The 22,656-nt window shown below is 36.9% G+C and overlaps 1 protein-coding gene across 2 annotated transcripts in view; it reads right to left on the bottom strand.

The window, feature by feature from the left end:
- The window catches only part of pld1a (phospholipase D1a), a 29,518-nt gene extending 6,862 nt beyond the window's left edge, over positions 1 to 22,656 (bottom strand). For both annotated transcript variants that reach the window (XR_006252734.1, XM_043260123.1), the window contains exons 1-21: positions 22,526 to 22,656; positions 16,719 to 16,898; positions 16,169 to 16,338; positions 15,950 to 16,092; positions 12,589 to 12,700; positions 11,870 to 11,935; positions 11,460 to 11,518; positions 10,806 to 10,898; positions 10,271 to 10,423; positions 9,065 to 9,214; positions 8,899 to 8,982; positions 7,253 to 7,334; positions 6,870 to 6,980; positions 6,598 to 6,789; positions 6,301 to 6,502; positions 4,480 to 4,608; positions 4,203 to 4,321; positions 3,974 to 4,087; positions 3,750 to 3,860; positions 3,277 to 3,365; positions 2,326 to 2,439 (exon numbers count right to left, since the gene is read on the bottom strand). Coding sequence is in view for 1 of the 2 variants with exons in the window: in XM_043260123.1 (XP_043116058.1) it covers positions 2,326 to 2,439; positions 3,277 to 3,365; positions 3,750 to 3,860; positions 3,974 to 4,087; positions 4,203 to 4,321; positions 4,480 to 4,608; positions 6,301 to 6,502; positions 6,598 to 6,789; positions 6,870 to 6,980; positions 7,253 to 7,334; positions 8,899 to 8,982; positions 9,065 to 9,214; positions 10,271 to 10,423; positions 10,806 to 10,898; positions 11,460 to 11,518; positions 11,870 to 11,935; positions 12,589 to 12,700; positions 15,950 to 16,092; positions 16,169 to 16,338; positions 16,719 to 16,815 (2,390 nt within the window). In the remaining variant the exon portion in view is untranslated. The remainder of the gene's footprint in view (positions 1 to 2,325; positions 2,440 to 3,276; positions 3,366 to 3,749; positions 3,861 to 3,973; positions 4,088 to 4,202; positions 4,322 to 4,479; positions 4,609 to 6,300; positions 6,503 to 6,597; positions 6,790 to 6,869; positions 6,981 to 7,252; positions 7,335 to 8,898; positions 8,983 to 9,064; positions 9,215 to 10,270; positions 10,424 to 10,805; positions 10,899 to 11,459; positions 11,519 to 11,869; positions 11,936 to 12,588; positions 12,701 to 15,949; positions 16,093 to 16,168; positions 16,339 to 16,718; positions 16,899 to 22,525) is intronic.

Genomic DNA, 22,656 nt, shown 5'->3' with positions numbered 1-22,656 from the left:
AGACAAATTATCATAAAAGTAATCAAGTTCTTCCATAGAGTACACAACTTTTTTCTTTTTGTCTTTAACTAAAAAAAAAAGCCTACCTGGTCGAATGGCATAAACATACCTGGGTGCGAGGCATGAAATATATACCAATAAGTACGGTTTTCAAAATAAATTAACACCTTTAATTTCTTTTTATGAACATTTACAGAGTTTTGGTTAACAAAGCATAATCTTTGAACAATTACTTGAATAATATTGTGTTGTGACGAACAATATTAATATGCTGGAATATTTGAATAAACTCATGCCTTTGAATGTTAGCATCACACATATCCAGAGTCATATCTATAGGTTTTTTAAAGATGGGTTTGTTCAGTAGCTCACGGAGTGCAGAGTCCTGAGTAACTACGGTTCGCTGAGGTGGCAGACATCTTTACTGTATCTAAACGCCAAGTGGAGAGGATAAGAAAAAGATTTGAAGAAACTGATAGAGTTCATGACAGGCCCAGGTCAGGCAGACCCAATAGGACAACTGTTGGAGAGGGCCGTTTGTTGGTTTGAAAGTCTAGGGCCAGCCCTTTTTCAACTGCAGCAGAGCTACATAAGAACTGGTCACCAGAAACACCTGTATCTACAGGAATTCTCTCATCCTCTCAATGGCTGAATTAGTGTTCAGAAACCAGCAATTAAAAAAAACTGTTGCATTTGCCAAGACCCACAGCTTGCAGAAAGGATGAACTGTGGAAAAGTGGCAGAAGGTTGATTTTTCCGATGAATCATCTATTGAACTGCATCCCAAATGTTGGAAATACTGCAGAAGACCTACTGGAACTCGCATGGACCCAAGATTCACACAGAAAACAGTCAAGTTTGGTGATTTTGGTTTGGGGTTTGGAGAAGACAAATTCTTCAGCAGGATGGTGCTCCTCATACTTCAGCCTCCACATCAAAGTTTTCAAATTATTGTCTGGAGTAAGATGAAGGAGGAGGCATTGAAAATGAAACTGAAGAACCTTGATGAACTCTGGGAGTCCTGCAAGAATGCTTTCTTTGCCATTTCAGATGACTTTATTAATAAGTTATTTAAGTCATTGCCGAGATGTATGGAAGCAGTCCTTCAAGCTCAAGGGAGTCATACACACAATATTAATTCTTTTTCCACTGCACCATGACTTTATGTTCTGTACTCTACATTATTAAGTGACAAGACTTTTGTCTAAGATGCTAAAAGTCTGATATTTCTGTCCTAATTAAATGATTAAAAATCAAGGCATGATAAGCGTAATCTAGAGGCCTTTGCCTTTCATATAAGCCTCTTCTGAAGTTATTATTTGTTGTTCCTAAAACTTTGATTGTCAGGGTGAATATTGTTTCTTATAGTTTTTTTTTAAGTTTCTTATGCTCACCAAGGCTGCATTTATTTGATCAACAATACGGACAAAAACAGTAATATTGTGAAATATTACTCAAATAACTTTTCAATTTGAATACATTTCAATATGCAATTAATTCCTCTGCAGTCTTCAGTGTCACACATGACCCTTTCGAAACCAATTGCTGCCCAAGTAGCATTGCTTATTATTAGCAACGTCAGATCTTTTGATAAATAGAAATTTCAAAAGTATACCATTTTTTTTAAACTGAACTTTTTATGTCATTATAGTCCTACTGTTAGTATTGATGTTCAGTGCTACAATGAAAGCACTGAAAATATTGCAAAAAACTAAACCACTTGAAAAAATAACAAACACCACACTTAAAGTCTACATTTAAAAGTGGTTTTGATATTAAATATTTACGATTCCACCTAACACCCAGACATTTGTTACTGAGATCAGACAGATCAGATGGACGGACAAGATAAGATTTCGTGTGCTTTTTTTTGCCCTTTGCAGATGTTTATTATGTTGTCTATAACATACAGTATTCAAATGTTGATACTGCCATCAAAAAAATCATCAATAACATTAAAACATCTATTGCAGAAGTATCATGCAATGCCAGCAAAAATGAATACAGGTTGTACAGCCAAAATAAAATTATATGTAATCCCCTTCAGTGAAAAAAAGAAAGAATATATGCATTGTATGAAATTAGCTATTTAATTATACATGCTTTACCCTGCCTAATAGTTTCTACTTTTAATACAGCAAAGTAATAAGAAAGAAAGATTCATGTTGGATCACAATCCCGTTCTATTTTTTGAGCGCCAGACTCTTTATGAGACTCAGGTGGACAAATTTTACTGTCTGACCTGAGCTGCCCATTTTTTTTTTTTTTTTTTTTTTTTTTTTTTTTTGCTCAAAAACATGTGCACAACAACAGAGTCATTCCTACCTGTAGTTGAAATGCATAACAGCCTGGAGTGCATTTCCTCCTCCTGTGGAAATGTCTCCCTCGAATCCAGGCAGCAGTGGAGTCACCACATACACCCGGAAAGACTTCTTCTCCCTGTGACACATTACAGCAAACAACAATCCCATAAATCCCTGTAAATACACAGATGCTTATTCCAAAAAAACCCCAAATGCTTTAACTTAATTAAATGGCAAAACATCCTTTCCAGCCCATTTCTCTTTAGCTGCATTTCCTTTTGTTTCATTCCGTGTGCTGCCTCCATGATTATAAAGCCATTACGAATGGCTCTTCTCCCGGAGAGCTCTTTAAGCACACGCCAGCATTGTTACAGCACAAACAACAGTGCAGTATTTCAGTATTGGGGGCAATGCTTGGAATGACTAAATGAAGAGTGGCGTGTCCACAGCCCATGCCTGGCTCACATCAGTGCAGTGGCAGGTGCTGGCTTCTCATTAGCTGTCAGTGTGCGTTAAAGACAGGCCTGTCTCTGCAGCTGAGCCTGCGTGTACGGCAGCAGCGGAAAGAGACTCGTGTCTCCTGTAAATCACATACTTCACAAGAAACTGCGGTTGCCAGGACTGCATTAGTATGGGAGACGTTTATCGAAGAAGTGAAGCTCTACTAATATGTGTGAGCGATATGGATACATAGACAAAGCATGGGTTTGTTTGCATGCGTTGAAATGCATGCACAGTTGTGTCTTATTATTTTTGAGGGTGTAAGACTAGAGCAAAGATTTAAAATAAAATGTTTTTAATAACCCAACATGATAACATGGTTAGACATGGGGCACAATTCCGAGCAATTACAGTGTAAAATTAAATAAAGAAAAAAAGTCAAATGTAATTGAATAAATTAAAATGAATTAAAGATCCAATTAATGGCAGTGATCAGCAATCAGTGTTAATATGTTAGGATTCTCTCACTTACTTGTGAGCTCTGATGATTCGCTCGATAATAGCGTCACCAATCTTGTTGTAAACATTTTTGTTATCAGCACAGCTGATGAAGAACTGGTTCTGAAATGAAACAATCAAAACAAGAACAATAAGTTGAAATCATCAGGCACGATACAGAAGCTACAATACATTTCCTACAATATATATTTAAGTTCTCGTATCATCTCTATTTACTATTCTCTTAAAATACATTTCCAATTGTATGGATTTTATTTGTTGTTTTCACTCGAATGTCCAAATCATGGTTCTTCAAATTTCACTGAATCATTCTTGGCATCTTCTCTGATTTGTTCTGATAACCACAGCATGTCATTTATCAATAATATGAAGCAACTGAAATGACTTATTATACATTTTGCATCTAAACCACTAAACAGCTATCAGCAAATTTGAATCGCATCACTGAATACTGACAGACAAAGTAAAAGTGGGGGGACTGTGTACCTCAATGTAGATGAAGTGCTTGCTCTTGGCAATGACCTGAATATAGGCATTATGAATGGACTCCTCGTGGTGCTTGATTCCCGCCGACCAGTCTGCAGCTGACCGCAGAACCTGAGAGACCATTTACATTTACAGCCATTTTTATGGGCATTTATGGTGAAGTTACAGGTCTATGATGTAGCTAGTATAACGCTCTAACAATTACAGCTACTGGACGTTCTCACCTGGACTTTGGTCTGGACACAGTTTGGCACTTGGTACTTTAGGTCATTGGCAGTGCTGTGAGATTTGGGGAGGAGAAACGGGTAGGAGAGTGATCTGTACTTTGGCTTCATTATCTAAAGGAGAAAAAAAACCTGTTAGAAACGCTTCCTAAAAAGGTCACAGTCCAAGAAACGCAGAGAAGAACATTCAGAAGCTTGTCAAACATAAATAAGTTTAAAGCGTTCTCACCTTGGTGAAGTTCCAACGCTGTATAAAATGCCTGGCCACATCTCTGGCTGCTTTCCCATGCACCACTGAGGAAATGTCGTGCCAAGGCATTCTGGTGGTTGTGTACCTGTCAATAAAATCTATAGTCGGGCACATTGTAAAAAAGGAGAACCGTAAACAACTGAAATGCATTGAAAAGACTGCGTTTAATAACACAATTAACCTTGGACTACCTGGATTAATGATCACTGAAATGAAGAAAACAAAAAGCGGCCAGGCAATTAAACATGTGGCTCACCATCAAAAGGCTTGTCCAGCTGAACCCAGTCTTTGTAGACAAAGTTGCAGTAGTCTTTGCCGTGCCAAAAGCGTGTGTTTCCCATCAGCTCTCCCACTCCTGTCTGAAGACTGTGCACTGAGCCACTCTCTGAACAACGCACAAGATATACACAACAGCTATATGACTTTTTTAAATAAAATGATGATACTTTCAAAGTTACTTATTCCTTTTTCATGAAGGGTGTAACCACATGCATACTATAGACAAATGTATGTAAAAGAATAAAAGGTTATATAGAATATATATGATTACATTGTTTAAAATGCGTGATGAGTGATTAAATTGTTTTTTTTCTATTTTTATATATTAGAATTATTTATGTATAATTAATGTGAATACTGGTATTATGTTGTGCTATGATATGGATTTTGCTAAACCGGATACAGTTACATATTCAGGGATTTCATTGGATGGACAGAAAAAGAATATTGAGAATTAATGAGAATTAAATGTATTTAGATTAAAAAGAAAATACTTTTCTGCTTATAAATTTAGTGTGGTCTCTTCTGAAACCTGAAGATTGTATATGCTGAAACACACGTTGCAAATGAAAACAGTTTTAGAAATAGTTTTAGAAATAATGAAATAACTGACATTTAGGCCATAATTTTCCATAATAATGATAGCCAATGCATGCTTAGTAATATTTTTCATCTATTCACAACATCACACCATAATCTAAAACTGAAAAATTAGTGGAAAACAAAGGACTGGTTATCTTAATAGTAAATTAATATGACTTGAGTGCAAAAATCAGAGACAAATGAAATCTACCCTGAGGTCAAAGTAATTTCATTAAAGCATATCTCTGCCGTCTAGTCTTTAAGCCAGTCTCAAATACACTTAATCCTCTCTCAGACAGACTGCAAACCAATCTATACGTGTGTCTTCTATGGCAGGGAGAACAAACGGAAAGCAAAAAAAAAAAAAAAAAGATACGGCAATTGCTTGCAGGGTGTCTAAAGCTGCACCTGCTATAAGCCAGAGAGGATAAGCATCACTGCACATCCAACAGAGAAGAAAAATACAGTCAAGATCCACAGACTGACTGACATTGACAAGTAACGGAATATTTGACCTTTTTGCCCCATTTACAGAAAAATCCAGATAGTGTAGAATTTTTAAGTTTCAGCATTTCTGAAAAACTGGATTAAGAAAACTGGATGCTGGCTAAAGTGAAAAAATGGGGGCAAGTATTATTTATACTTAATTATTTTTATTTCTTTTATGTAAAGGGTAACACTTTATTGTGATGGTCCCTTATAAACATTCTGTTGACAGTAAGTAACTTTGCACCTACATGTCAGCTAACTTACACTAAGACTGTTTGATTATTATCTGCTAACTCTTTATTGTTATGATCTACCAACAGACATTCTGCTGACTACAGAAAACTTTTCAAAGATGTATTACTGTAACCTTTCCAGTTTACTAATACTCTACTAACACTCTAATAAAAGTTAGTTGACAAGTTACTCATTGTCAACAGAATGTTCCATCAAAATAAAGCGTTACCCACGGTGCTTTACATAAAAGAAATAAAAATAAGTATAAAAAAATGTGACCAGTACCTGGAAAGTTAATCGACATGAGGGAGTGCAAACAATGACACAATTCATTTTTCAGTGAACTCTCCCTTTAAGAATCAAGTTTTTTTCGGTTGTTAAGGTCACAGAGGAATTAGTCATCTCAGCAAACTCAGAGAACATAACAGAAATGAACCAAACACAAACTGTATTGTGGAATCGTTTGCAGTTTGGTCACGAAAGAGTCTCTTACTATTTGTGCTGTCGATGCTACTGATGCTGTCAGCATGATGAAGGCCTCTTTGGATGTGATGGTACAGACTGAAACGTGTTTTGCGAGTGCGGCCGATGCCTTTCAGTTTGGGCAGGTCCACTGAGTCACCAGTCATTGACCGGCTGCTGTTTCCACTGGTGGACACTTTTTTCTTGGGCGTGGATGAATCCGGTCCCTGAGTCTATAATTGCAAACATCAAAGCCAAAAGGTGCATCATTCATGGGTGTGGCACAATTAATGTAGCATATTGCTATAGACACGATGGCATCTCAAACCTCCTCTATGGCCTGAGCAACGGAGCGTGTTACACTTCCCACGTCTGTCAGTCGGTGCTCACGGTCATCCCAGCGGCCGTACGCAAGGTCAATTCCACCAACGAAAGCTACTGATTGGTCAACGACTACAATCTTCTCATGGTGCGCCCATAGGTATACAGAGGAGGACACGTGATCAGGGTGCCTCATCACCTGTTAAGAGAGAGGAACAGATACAGTCGCACAAGACGTCGCATAAGATGCAAAAGCATGTCAAATCACAAATAGCTTACCTTGATATTTGGGTGAAGATGCATTAGTGTTCTTTTGCTGTATTCACTGTTGATGCCGAGTGCCAACTCCACTTCTTTATACAGCATAACAAAGATCCTCACTCCTTGTTGCTAATATAAATAAATACATACATTATTTAAATAAATGAGTAAATACAAATATATATATATATATATATATATATATATTTATTTATTTATTTATTTATTTATTTATTTTTCTTAACAATAAGTGAAACAAACGGAAATTAAATAAAATAAGTATATTAAAAAACCTTACTTTGAACCTGAATGTGTGTCTGTATATCCCATTTAATGTTCATGTTAAATTATAAGCATGGCACCAGGGACAAATGCACTTGAATAACATTCAGGGGACTTACAGCCTTGCGTTTCAAAATGCAGTCGAGCCTCCAGCGATTGCCTTCCACTACAGGCCTCTTCAGAAAGATCTCAGGGCTCAGCCTGCACATTAAAAATACAATCATATAGCACATACAGCACACCACAATCACACAGATTCAATTATTAGGAGACACCAGGTAGGTTGCGGTTTTGGAAAATGGTGGCACTGAAGACTAAAGGATTCCTGATGATTTCACACTAATTCTTCACCTTAATTATTTTGCAGTTAATGTGCCTTTTCTTTTCCACCAATTTTTTCAAACCATGCTAACCCGATGAGCATTTGTCAAATGGTCATGCCTTAACTTTGCCAATGCTAATATTGTATCCTTTTCATGGGCATTGAATAATTTTGGACTTTCAGTCTGAGTTAAATCTCTTTTTGGGCTCATTTTATCTGTAAAGGAAAAGCTGCTTAGTAATTATGCACACCTGAATAGAAGGAGTTTTTCAATTCCAGCCTTAAATGAATAAATACAAAATAAATACAAAATAATTATTAAGATTGATGTGGTTTGGAATTGGTAAATGTGCTTGGACAAAATAAACATGATCAGAATATTAACTATATGAACAAATAACGCAAGCACTACATTGCACAAATTTTTAAGTCATTTTGGATAAAATCATCTGTTAAATGAATAAAAGTAAATAAATGAATTGGTAAAAAACTATTTCATAAATAAAAGTGAAATTATATATTCTATATTACCTGCTGTTTAAGTGGGCATGAAGTGTAGGAAAGGAATGCATTTAGATCTGATTCCATTTTAACACTAAATGCCATTAAAAAGGCTTTCATGTGGGTTTACATCAAAAGAATTTCACATTCTACATGTACGGCTACATCAAAAATGCACAAATATATGCAGACATTTCTCATACAAGCACTCACTCCCTCACACATGGAGAATCAGACCATTGAGTCTATTCGAAGGCAGATATTTTTGAAATAAGGGGAGCTGAAACTCAACACCTGTGAAGTGAGAGATACTGGTCTCGCTGTATAACATACACCTCCTACTCTGAGCCCCTGATCCACTGCCACACATTCTGCATGAGCGCATATCTACAGCAACTCCAACACCAGCATATTACCAAACAACGAGAAACAAACATTAAAGAACATTTCATATCAGATTAAAGAACACATTTTTCATTTAAAGAACAACATGATTAGTCCATTTAATGTTTGACAGATATGTGTGGCTTTTGTACTACTAGTAGGTTTTGTTGTGTATCCTCATTTTGCATCAAAGGAAATTTTATACAATTTTGTACTAGTTTAAAGTGCTTAAAACTAGTTAGAAGTAGTTAAAGCGATTTTTCTTTCCTCTGGCCAGGTTTTTTCTAACTGAAATGTTGTCATGTCATCTCTGCGGTCACATCTCTTTTCACAGCTGATATACACATACAACTATACATACACTATTTATAGGTTGATTTCCTGGAAAAATGTAAACACTGTGACATTGTGGAGCTATCAAAACATTGCACTGTTTGAAGAAGCAATCTGTCCGGCCTGTGATAGCAACATTGGCTCAAGCAATAGTGTGATCTGGGCTGAGACTGTCTGTCTGCCTGAACATGTTTTCTTGTTGGAGGGTAAACAGTGAGCACATACCACCAGTCTGTGATGAAGATCTCTTCTTTGGCTTCCTCCAGAGCGTTTGCGACATCCTCCATGTAGGTTTTGCCATTCACATACCTGAACATTATTTTTTTTTTATTTAGCAGATATTACAGAGTATGCAATCTCTTCGATTAAACAAGTAGACCACCATTAATACCATTTAGAGGGTATGTTCTCCTCCTCTCTGGCGAATGATCCAAAGCGGTGTGTCCTTAAAAAGGCCTTGCCATGCTTCCGGACAAAGGTTTCAATGGCCTGACCCCACCACATTGCATGTCTGTAACTAGTGAATTTCAGCACTAGTTTCCTGCACAAGACACAAAAAAAACTATTTTCTGAAAACTGAAAGAGACCTATTGTATAACTGACAAAGTGTCTGGGTTCAGTGGACCTGCTGAAAATTTATTCAGCCTCATGCCAGAACAAATATCTTTGTTCTGCTGAATACAAAGGAAAGGGGTTTTTTTTAAGTTGGTAACCAGGCTGTTTTGGGTCACCATTGACTTCCATGATATTTTTTTCCAACTATGGAAGTCAGTGGTGACCCAAAAAAGCCTGGTTACCAACTTTTTTCAAAATCGCTTTTCATTTGTGTTTGGCAGAACAAAGAAAGTCATACAGGTTTGGCACTGCCTGAGGGTGAGTAAATGATGACAATTTTCATTTTTGGGTTAACTATTGTTTTGTTTCTTTATCAAAACAACATATTGAGAAATTTAGCATTACATCCCTTGCTCACCAGTGGATCCTCTGCAGTGAATGGGTGCCATTGGAGTGCAGGCCGAAAAGCCCATTAATTAAAATCTTGAAAAGCACAAAGCTTGTAAGAAACCACTGATTAACTTTAAACACTTGCTTCTGGCCAAAATACAAGTCTAAAATCCAGTGAAAAAGTCCATCTCTGCTCGTTTACATCAAAATTCGCCAACAGATTTGTTTAAAGCTGCATTAGACTGTTTTCACATGTACATGCTGCTTGATCTGTGCATATTTCTCTCCTGATTTAGAGAAAAATTACTTTTTCACTTTAGAAATCAACACTATGGATAGAGGATGTGCATTTAAGGACATGCCTTAATGGTGGATTATCTTTCTTACAAATTATTGTTTTACTTACAAACAGCTTTTCACTTCACAAGACAATTAATAATGTGATATTTTAGGTTTTATCAGCTGTTAAACCCACAATCTGACGACACCCATTCACTGCAGAGCATCTACTGGGATTCAAGTTTTGTAATTTCTCTAAATCTGTTCCAAAGAGGAAACAAACTCATTTACATCATGGATGACCAAAAGGTGAGTCAATTTTCCACACTTTTTTAATTTTGAATGAACACATTTCACATTTAACTGAACACACCTGGACAAGTTCTCTATCCTCACTCCATGCTTGGTCTCTGTGTATTTAGAGTCCATTTTGATAATGAACTCATTGTCCACCAGCAGAACAAATGAAATGGCACCTGTGTCTGGCTTCATGTACAAAAGAAAAGAATCCTTCACAACAAGCCACCTAAACAAAGAGCACAAGAGACTTCATTATTAGACTCCATCACAACCATGAGGTCAAAGCGTGCTTTTCCGAAGCATTATTATACAGACAGCAGTGAAAGGCAGTGATATAGTGTCAGTTTAATCAGAGAACGAAAGTAGTCCGGTATCAGTGGAGCAGAGATAAACAGCTCGCTAGACTCAAAGAGACTGTACGGTGTGCGCGCACAGCTGTCCGCTCTATCTGAACTGTGCATTTTCAGAGATAACACTGCTTTAAAGAGTCTCACTAGTGTTAAAGCTCAAAGAGAAGAGCACAGCTTCGCTGCATGAATGCATTTAACCTGTTTTTGTGGTTTACCTGAGGAACTGAGCAATAGAGTTTGCGTATTATGAAAAATTACCTCTTGGACCAGCGGTAGCAGACTTCATTGTGGCCACAGCAGTTCATGCCTGGGATACGGTGACCCCCTGACCTTTTATATACAATGCCTTCTCTGAAAGATACAGGATTGCATGAGCAAAAAAAAGTGAGTCTCATGAAGGCCATTAACAACATATCCGTGTCACGTGTGATAATGAGGTAACAGATTATACAGTATGTTGCATAAAATTAAGCACATTTTTAGGATCATGACACGTATTCAATCATAACATTTTCACAACAAACACACCCTCTCCCAAATTTCCGTGATTTTTAGGGTATTCATACATTATGGGAGTATTTGTCATACTGCCATAAAACTGAATTCAATGATATATAGTACAACATACTGCTATACATTTGATTTAAAACAAAATTGCACTGTGATGTTTTGATGTGTTATATAATACTAATTTCTATGAAAAAGTCCATATATTATTATATGGTAATAATGTGAATTCAGGCTTACATTACATTACGTTCACGTTGCAAAAAATATAAATAAATAAATAAATGTATTAATTTGTTGCTTGGCTGACATTACTGTCACAATGTAAATATTCTAAAATAAGCAAACAGAAAAAAAAGTTGTCAATATAGTTTATTAAATAATACAAATAGATTGTGTCCTTACAAGCCTTTGGGGCCCAAGTCCTGAATGAAGGACAACTGGCTCACATCAATAAACTCCATCTGTAAAAGAGAAACAATTCTGTTTAAAACCAGCGAGAAAGAGACACAGCTTCAATTAAAAGAAGTTACACTAAATCCTCAGCTATATTGACCCCTGCAGGGTATTAAAGAGGAAGAGAGAGAGCGGAAGAAGGATTGTGAGAGAGAAAGAGAGAGAATTAAGGATGTCCTTGATTAAAACTGCTTGAATAGTAGTGAGCTGAGAGAGAGAGAGAGAGAGAGATACACATTAGCACGCTCAGGACACGCTGCCTCCTTCTGTAATATTGATCCTTAGATGGCTGCTTCATTAAAGATAACTCAACGTGAGCTCTATCAGGGCCTGAACTCCATAATCGAGAGTGAGCTTACGGTTGCGTAGTATTTTCGGTACATTGCCATCCTCAGCAGCTTGTTTAGGTAGTCCTCCAGTTGTTTCTGAAAAAGGAAAATGGTTTGACTCTGTGGCACAGGTTCTCTTCCACGATAGATAACAGTAAACGACAAACAGTCAGACATCAGCATGATTTCAATGTCATTTTCTTAAAATTGTGCTAAATTGTCAGTTCAATGGGTTGACCATCTCCATACTTTTGTTGTTGTTGTTGTTGTTGTTTTCCAATACAGATATCACTGACATGCAAAATGCCATAAGTCTTGTTTTCTGAGAAATTCACCAAAATTAAGTGACTTTTTGATTAAAACAGAAAAGTCACGTCATGTTTATTTTCTTAACCTACTGATTTTTTTTTAGCTTAAAACAACAACTAAGATTTCCCTTGTGTATCAGTGTGCAATAGAAAATTAACAAGAAATATACTTCTGAATGTCAGGCCATTGTAAACGTAGAGATGTCCTCATGTTCTAATGTGACTCACGCTAATGATACGACAAGCAGTGAGCCGTTACTACATACACACTCAGAGACCACTGAATCATGTCAGTGATACTGTGAGGGAGAGACCTGCCCACAGACTCGCACGCCTGGCCTCGGGAGGATCGAGTTCACGTCATGCTCAACAGTGTATGCGATCACTTCCTGTCATGTGATCCAGGGCTAGTACTGCAGTAAGCATGTTGGAGTGACTCACTCTCCGACTAGACACTTGCTCCTCTCGTGCCAGCTCATCTCCACCTCCCCGAGGCAGTGCGGGCATCTGTCTCACCTCGCTCCTCTTTATGCTCTTTCGTCTCTCTGTGTGGCTGAAACAAAGACAAAGACACCATAATCTGAGACATGGAAGTAAGAATGAAAAAGCAAAGAGTTAAGAGAAAATTAACAGCCAATGAATTCAGAGAAAAGAACAAAAAAAGTGAGGAGAAGACGGAAGATATGGGAAAACAGAGTAAAGAAATGGATACTTGGAAGACAAAAACTATGAAAATGGATAGTAGAGGAAGGGAGAATTATAAATAGCTTCTTTAAGAATGAGAAGAGTGGTGATCTGAGAGCTGATCCTCTACACCTGGTATTTAAATCCGTCTAGGGCCATTGAATCACAAGAGGTCAGTTGAGACACAATACCGCTTACAGCAAGCGGTGACATGCGTCTCCTGTGACCACTTGGGAAGATGAGTGAATTTCAGACAGCACTTGAAAAGGCACAGTGAGAAGAGATTGCTACTCAAAGGGATTTTCCAAATGAAAGTACTGCAAGCAACTGAAACCGAAAAATAATAAATGAAGTAAATAAATAAAAAACAGTAGTAAATAGTAGTAGTGGTTTTGGGTAATTCTGTGCGAACTCACGCAAAGGTTCCGGTCTGAAATTTATAATTTTGCTAATATTTATTGTATGGTTCAGTTCCAAAACAGCAATAAAACAAACAAAAAAAGTGTATGTGTAATATGTTTAATATTTAAGAAACATGCCAATGTAAATGCTTGTTTATCTGAAAGACAATGCTACAGTCAGTTTTTCTCCTTGGAATGTGCGTCTCTGTTTTGGTCTGTATAACCCATCCATTGAACAGTTTAACAATTGTATTTTGGTACCCAGGTTGCCAGTTGGTGGAAAGCACAGTGAATTTAATTTCTGTCATGGAAGCTACCAAATAAAATGGGTCAGTTCCTGTTGGTGTCATCAATCTGGCAACGTGAGTATGCATCAAGTCTGAGGAAGTGAAAATAACGCTCTCCAATATTTTGAATTTGGACTGCAATACCTAGTTCAACCACTAGGCATACAGCACCTAAGTCAACTTTACTGCCTGTAATATGGCTCTGAATCTCAGGTTAAAATTGCCATAGCCCAGGCAACCCAGGTTTTCAAAATACTAATGGTCAAATTGGCATTGAGCAAAATCTCACAAACCAAAACAAGCATTTTTAAAGAAACAATAATGTGAACCTAACATGTGTACTAAATATCTGCAAAGACATTATTGTATCGTATGTTGAAAATTTTTGAAATTCATAACCATTGCCTATGCACAAAACAGGGCTAAGAAGATGTGTACGCCACTTCCTGCGCAAAAGGTGGGGTTTATAAAAAAACAACTTGGCGGGAAATATTTGCGCACATGGACACAAACTCAGAACCATCCATACTAACTCTTTTTCCTAGAGTAAAAACAATGATTTTAAGCTCTGTTGTCGAGATATAGTGCACATTTACGTTAATGGAGATAAGCTCTGAATTACATTATGCAAACGTTAAACCAAAATTACATGATTTTTTTTCTTTTTAAAATACTTTAATAGTTTAAAACAAATTAAATACTGTTTGGCCAGTGAAAGAATGGGATCAACTCTATTCTAATTTATGTTTTTATTTTTATCTTGGTATATTTATTCTAATAAATAACAAGGATATTGGAATATTTTTAGCAATTAAATTAAATGTATGGTACAAATGACATTTATATTCTGTATTTCCTTAATGTCTTGTAATGTCCTGTACCTCTGATGATATAAAACGGTGTCAGGCCCATCAGAAACTTCATTAGCCCTGGCACATCCCCACTAAGGATTTCCAAATGATTTTACTGATTTTGAACTCTTGGTACCACTCTCATTAACATTGAAAATGAAACATTAAAAATCATAGTGGCCAAGTAAGTGCCTAATATGTGTCTAATAAACAATTGATATTATGTCAATTCACTGTAATGAAAGTGAAAGTAAAGAAAAATGACGGCTAATGCTGCATTAATGACAAGAAACTAATCTACTTTAACATATGCTGAAAACGCTATTTAAAATATTCCCTCAATATTTCTTTTGTGGCTGATATAATGAAAGCATATTTCAACTTAAACAGGTTGTTTTTTTAAAATCAGTGCCTGAAATAGCCTAAAGCTGCTTTTTACTGATGACTGTAGTGTTAACAATATTAATTACAGGCCTATAATTCATTATATAAATTAAGTTAAAAAAAAACAAACAAAAAAAAACCACATTCAATCATAGCACCTAATGCAGTGCAATAATTTAATGTATTTTATTAATAAAAGTGATCTAATAATAACAACAATAAATATATATATGTCTAAAAATAAGATGTAATAGAGCTACATACTAAATACTCTTTATATTCTCTTTATATTTATATATACTCTTTATATATCCTGGGCTATTATCGACACATGACACCATGCAAATAAGCATGGGGAGGTGGACATAGTTTTTGAATTTAAAAAAAAACCTCTCTCTCTTTTCTATAAGGTATTCGGTCATAAATTACATTACTTTGTCATATTTGGCAGTTGTCATTAATATATTACTAATAACAGCAGTATATGAGTCTGATACCACAGAAAAAAGTAAAACCTTTTTCGAAGCTGCTATATATAAAAAAAATGTAACCGTTCATTACTTCATCTCAATTTAAATGTGTTTTTTTTGTTAGCAACCCCACTCCATTATTTTTGAAAATAGGCTAATTTTCCAACTCACCTATAGTTGAACAGTTGAGTTTTACCATTCTACCAAAACCATTCAGCTGATCTCCATGTCTGGCAGTAGCACTTTTAGCTGCTGTTTAGCGTATAACATTAAATCCGCCTACAAAATGAGCCCATTTTCAAAAATAGTGGAGTGCTCCTTTAACAAAAGAATACTTTTTGTTTTAGCAAGAGTGTGTTAAATTGATCAAATAAAAATAATTGTTATGTCAGAAAAATTTCTCATTACATATTTGTGCAATTCATTTTAATTTCATGTTTTATTAAACTAAATTTCTCAATTTAATTAAGTTAATATATTTTATATATTAATAATGAATTCTCTTCTATCTGACAAATACCAATACTAAGAACGTTCTCTGAAATTTAAACACTTCTTTCTGCTATTTATGTAGTCCTGTTTGCATGTAGTATTTACAAAAAAAAACTGTTTCCAAAGGGTTTGTGTAAACAGAATATAATATGTTTTTATTTAGTGCCATGAACGACTGCATACCAGTTGTAAAAGATCATTAGTTAAGTTTATCTGTAGGGCAGGGGTCTGACCTCCGGGTGGGCAGCGGGATCCTCATGAGGGTCTTATATCGCAGAAGCTCTCTGTGCAGCTCCATGAAGTGCTTCTCTTTTCTCTTGACTATCCAGGTGAAGTTCCCGTGTTTGAGCTCGATCTTAAACACGGCCGGCATCGCCTGTGAACACAGCGCCGATGTGAGATCCGTGACGTCTTTCCACCATTGATTTTTAACTAGCATGTGCTTCACAGACCTTGGACACGCTCCTGTGTTTGGACATGTTGAAGCGGTCCGGGGCCCTGGTGAAGCGTTCCACATCGAGGATCTTGGCAGTGACAGGGGCAGCAGCAAGAAAAACCTGCGCTTCCGTCTCTTTAAAGCCAACGGTCTTGTACACGGCAGAGAATGGGACACGGGATACCCCTGTAAGAAAAGACAGAGCGAAGCGAGGAAAGCCTGTGGGGAATGTGAGCTGAATGCTTGTTTGTGACATGCTGCATCATGTTACGCAGTTGTCCTCATATCGCTCTTTTAAACACCTGTCCCATATAGTCTGATTAGAAAGACCTGCCGTCACAATAAATCCTGTTCTTCAAGTCTAACGTGTATCCAGTCATTTTGAAATCAGAAGAGCCACCTTTATTTAAATGGTGCTTCATACGATACAGATTGCTTCAAGAAAACAACAGAATCGGTGATACAAACTTTATCATGAATGAGACAAGCACCTTTAAAAAGACAATACTACTAAAACAAACGACTGACTAGGATCTGATGTTCTTAAAATAATAAAAATCACTCACCTGAGGGGTTGAACTCACAGTCCACCTCTTCAGGTTCATCCTCAGCATCTGAGAAGCCCAGGTCCCTGGTGTCCAGGTTCTCCACTGTGTCACTCATGTCTGCTTTTATCAGATCGAGTTACTTCTTAAGGGCTCGTTGAAGCATATTTAGCACTCGTAAGCATCAAAGTCCAGCATTGCCTGTTTGAACATACAAACATACATCAAGTCAATAACCTAAAGCAACGGTTCTCAGGTAGTATACTCTATTATGAAGAAAAAAACAATAACAAATACACCCAATTTAAAATGTAATTAACTAAACGTCTGCAATTTGACATAATTAGATAAGCACTTTAAATCTGCTTAGCAAGGAAGGAGAAAAGTTTTAGCTCAGACTCATCTGTGACTCGACAGAAGCTATTAAAATTAGGTAGATTCCATCATAGACAGGTTGCGTGATATACACTTACGCTTGAAAATCACGAAAATTACATACTGGTCCAGCAGCAATGAGAACAAAGTTGGATTGCGCCAACAACAATTGCCAAGAGCATAAAATATTGAAATACAATTTTCTATGATAAACAAGTCTAGTGCTGTGTTAGGACACTACTCGATGTCCAATTTAAATTCTGAGTCCTGCAGCAAAACCAGCTCTAATCTAATTAGCTTTGATTAGCTGGTAAAGTCACCAGTATGTCTTTTTCATATTCTTTCTCATTATAAAATGATCATGTCTGTAGTGTACATGGAACATTTGTGCAGCATCATAAATCAATTCAAATACCACTTAGTCTGACATAATATATTTTTAAAGAAGCATTTACTAATATTTAATGAATTATGAATAAAATGCTTTAAAAATAGAAATCAGTTATTTTAAATAATAATAATATTTCACAATATTGTTTCCCTGTATTTTTGTAAAAAAAAAAAAAAAAAAAAAAAAAAAAAGGCTTCAATGGTTGATGCAAGTAGTGCAGTCATGGCATATACCAACAGGGACCAACTAAAACAAGCTAACAAGCCAAACCTTTAGCCCTTAGTTTGCTAATTTCTATTTAAAACATTTCCTTTTTCAATCAGGCCAAAAGTCAAAGGTCAAATGTCTTCTGCCTTGCAGCATGAAATCCCTCCAGTCAACGTTAAACTAATAATACACACAAGATCACATCAGTGTCACTCCCTCACAAAAAGAGGTATTAAAAAATAGATCACATCCTGTTTTTCTTCAATATCTCTGGGAGCAAATCCAAGAAAATTCCCTAAAGCCCAAAACGCGACAGGGAGAATTGCTTTCACAGAAATACAAAACCCAAGAAGCGGTTTGTTGTTCGTGCCTTTACGCTATTCCTCTAAAATTATTTAGTCAGTTAGTGACATGATCGAAAGGATGAATAAAAGGTAAACAACAGAACTGGTGACCCATCCGAAACTATAAATACAGGTATGCCATAAAAAGGGAGGTGAGATGATGCCACAACAAAAAAAATTATATAAGCCACTGAAGCTCTTAAACATATTCATAAAACATTGCCAAGTCAGTTAATAATAGATGTGCGGCGGATTGGAGGAGTGCTTTAATAGCTTGATAATCACAGATGTGGGTTTTAGATCTAAAGTAGAAAGTTTCACACAGTGTGTGGAGGAAATAATACAAAGCAACTGGATATAAAGCGCAATGGAGAAAGAGATTATAGAAAAATACTGAAACTGAGCAGCTGAGTCACCAACTGTTACCAAAACAACACAATCCATGCTGCCACAACTTCATTAAACAAAATATGACCACCAACTCTATCCTCAAGCCTTTCACACAACATAAAGTCGACGTTTGTGCTGCTAAAACAAAAATGTCTTTATCAGCGCAAATAAGTAAAAACAGAGAACTGCTTTTTCGATTTCTCTAATAAAGAGGTTAGTTGCTTTTCTTAAGACTGCAGCAATTTTGCTGCCAAGTGCACGTTCGCTCTATAACTACCCCACAAAACCTTCTATTAAACATAATGGAACATTTTCTCCTCTCATTGGCTGGTTGCGGTGGGCTGCAGCATGCACATACAGGCTGGTCTATTCAGTCTGATTGCTTAATGACCATTTAAAATGTGCGAACGAGGAATAATGTGTGCTAGAGAGAAGCTAAAGCGTTTGGACTTCCCATCTTACGTAAGCCAAGTCTAACGGTGAGGTGTGGCTCTTTGGCAACTCTATAATCTGAACTCCTTATGACATCACCTTTTCCAGTGCAGCAACCTTTGGAGGCTCAGAGAAACAAACTTAGTCCTTCAATCCTCAGTCGTAGGAGACTCAAAGTCATTAAATCTGTTTACAAAGAGGCTGGTATGTCTCAAAACATCTCACAAAAGAAAAAAAAATGTCCAGATTGATATCACTGGCGAACAAAGTTAACACGAAATTGAAATTCTGTTTTTCTTGCTTAATGTTTGCGGTCTTCTGATCACTGCATTCTGGTTCAGAAATATAATGACTTCTGTTTTCCACTGACATCACTCGGCCACTCGGATTAGAGTCAAAAAAGACAGAAAGGGTTTTTTCTTCATAAAAACAAGAAAATTGTATTTAGTTTGAAAGAGTTTAATTTTATTTTCTGAGCAAAACAATTCATTTTAAGACAAGTTGACACCCACCAAAATGTAATTTAGCGTAACAACAGTTCATATACCAAGCTAATTAAAGAAAGAATAATAAAAGACTGCATTTAAAAACCACCAAAAACGTATTAACTAATTTTTACCAATCTACTACCAGTTTTTTATTATTCAAAGCATGCTTTATCCATATAAAATCTTGATGTGGACACCAAAAGGGCACGTGTTGCCTTTGACCCATAAGCATTATTGTAAAATACTCTACAAGGCTACAAGTCTATTTTTCGAACTAACTAATCTCTCTACATTCTGGCACTGAACTCTATTCTCTAAATCTCATCTGCTGCCCTCTACAATAAAATACATCAGAGAACGGTATAAATAAAACAGGTTGGCTTTCCTTCATTGTCTCTGGTGGCCGTGTTTACTATAAATATACAGGAAAGTCTAGCGAGATGCTAGTTTAAACAACAAAAGTGCTGGTAGAGAGGATCCTGATGGAGAGAGTCATTCGTTCTCTCTTTGTAGGTGAACGCTTATGACTGTGGTATCTCATGCATGTCTCCCACCTGTGCACTGACCTTTAGAGACAGCTTTAAAGAGGCGCACAGGTCAAAGAGAGGCAGTGAATCAGACATGTCAACTATCACACCGCTAGAGCATTATTGCATTTTTATGGTTCTTCATATGATATCATCTTGCCCAACCACCACAATCTCAGAATGGACCATTCCTGAGTAAGGGTGTGTTTTACTGTTTACTGATATATGGATCATGTGATTTTACAGCCAAAGCTCTGTTCTGTGTGCTGTACGGCACGCAAAGACTAAGTTAATTCCTCATTTACTGGAAGTGAATCTATTTAGGAACCAAACTCAAACACACACCATTTCATATATAATCACACTAAGCTCTCAATTATAATTAGGAAATACCATTCACTTCTCCACAGTGGAAAGTTTGCCTTCTGGCTTTGTTAGTTGGGGGTCTTGAAAGATTTAAAATTTTAGTAATTTTGGATATGACCACATTGACTGGATGAGAATTAAGCTTGAACTGAATTTAACAAGATGACGGCTCTGCTATCTCCTTTAGAGCTGCTTTACGGCAGAGCTGTAACTTGTGACATCGGCGCTGGCGTTGAACTTAATTGAATCAACATTGAACTGAATAACGACACTGCTGCCTTTTGTAGAACTGCTTATAGCTGACCGATTATCTGCTATTGATCTGATTTAAACCAACATTGAATGGATATTAGCTAAATAATGATGCTGCTGTCTTATAGAGCTGCTTTACAGAAGAATCTGAAACGCCTCCATAGCTTTAGTTTCCATAATATCTGCTGCATCTCTGTGAAGATACCTGTATTTTATATAAAGCACCGTATAAAGGCAACTTGACTTTAGTTTGTCCATCAAGACGCAATATGCTTGTCCAGCAGCTCAAAGGTGTGTTTGAACTAAAGCAAATTAAAACAAGAGCAAATTCAAAACAAAACAAGAAAAGCGTGAACTTTTAGGCTAATCGGTTACCTGTGCCTCGTAATAAACAAATCTTGATGTAAATGATCCAATGCAGGACAGGCTGTACAGTGAACTGTAGAAAATAACTGCAGAACAGCAAGTAACCTTTAAGAGCTCTGACTGTTGGAAACACCAAGATAATATAAACAAATGCACCTTCCTTCTTGTCGTTTTCATAATTTGTCTTAAATGCCAGGATTTTTTTTTTTAAACAAATAAAAACATTTTTTGTTGAGAAGTATTATTGTGCACAGACAAAACAATGATTAAAACGTTGCTTTTTGCAGTGCACTAATTTCCTTCCTTCTGAACAAACCCTTTCAACATTACTTCTTCTTACTAAACTACAGCAATACACTGATAATGAGGGGGAATGAAAAGTTAGAGGACGGGATATCAGCTGTTGCTTCCTGCCAACAAGTTCCTGCCCATTGTAATTCGTCATGGAGACAAGGCCCAGTGCCTTTGGAAGGAGAAAAAAAATATTATGCAACCATGCACGTTAGAGATTTGTGAGAAACTATGCTATATGTACCCCCTCTGGGTCCGCACAGACCTTTAGAGACAGCTTTAAAGAGGCGCACAGGTCAAAGAGAGGCAGTGAATCAGACATGTCAACTATCACACCGCTAGAGCATTATTGCATTTTTATGGTTCTTCATATGATATCATCTTGCCCAACCACCACAATCTCAGAATGGACCATTCCTGAGTAAGGGTGTGTTTTACTCGATTCCCTCGTGTGTGCTGGGACATGAGTGAAACTAAGGAACTGTGGGAAATATTGTTGTTGTAAGAGATGAAGCTGTGTGGATGAAACTACTGCAGACTGGCTTTAAATACCATCGTAGGTTCAGAGGGCTTATTAAAGCGGCCACCAACAAAAGTAATCCATTCATCTTTACTATTAAAATGGATTTTGTAAGTGTCTGGGAAAGACAGTCTCCGTGTAAGTCTTTGCCAATACGTTGTTGACTTTTCCTCCAGTTGAAAAAGCCTGATTTGTATTAAGATTTTCAGAGCAAATGCACTTTGCACCTGAATCCAATTTATGGCATGAGTTTGTTCCTCAAGCAAAACGGCACTACACTTGTTTTGTCATGTGCCTTTTCACACGTCTGTCTGTCTGTCTGTGAGGCGTGTTAGTGATAGCGTGAAGTTCCCAGCAGCTCAGGGTCAGAAGTCTCATTGCACTCTGATTAATGAATGACACGATTAAAATGTAAGAGATAAGTAAACAACACCGAGGCGTTTAAGTTAGTGAAAACACGATTAGCCAAAGCTGAGAAAGTGTCAGAATAAAGGGTGTGTGCTGCATTACTGTTTATTGCAAACTGAGTTGTCATTTATTCCGTTCTTGTGAACTCCAGCCTTTGTGTACAGCTGAAAAAACAAGAGAGGGATTTTGGAGCCGGAGTAAAACCAAGTTGACTTTCCTCTCTTGTGCACTGGTCACACATTCCACCACCATGGATACAAAAGCCTCTCACACTGGGGTGAGACAGGAGCCAAGACATATCGGCACCAGAAAGACTTTCACATTTCACAATTACACACAGACACACACATCCATAACTGTGTGTTAGAAATGTTCAAGTGTTCCCTCTCTTTAACTCTGCTAGCTGAGACACGTTTGGAACACAGCTGAAGACAGCAAACGGCACAACAAACAGCACAAAGTTTTACTGACCTGGCTTGGTAGACGTGATTCCCACATGATAAACCAGCTGTTTGACTCCCACAACAATGAAAGGCTAACTCATAGTTTTGCAGTGTTAAAAGAGTCCCTCTCCCTTTCTATGACTCCAAACAGACTAAACA

The sequence above is a fragment of the Puntigrus tetrazona genome, chromosome 2 (assembly GCF_018831695.1).
Source record: "Puntigrus tetrazona isolate hp1 chromosome 2, ASM1883169v1, whole genome shotgun sequence".
Classification (NCBI taxonomy): Eukaryota; Metazoa; Chordata; class Actinopteri; order Cypriniformes; family Cyprinidae; genus Puntigrus; species Puntigrus tetrazona.
The sequence above is the reverse complement of the archived record's forward strand: the minus strand, read 5'-3'. Positions and strand labels throughout refer to the sequence as shown.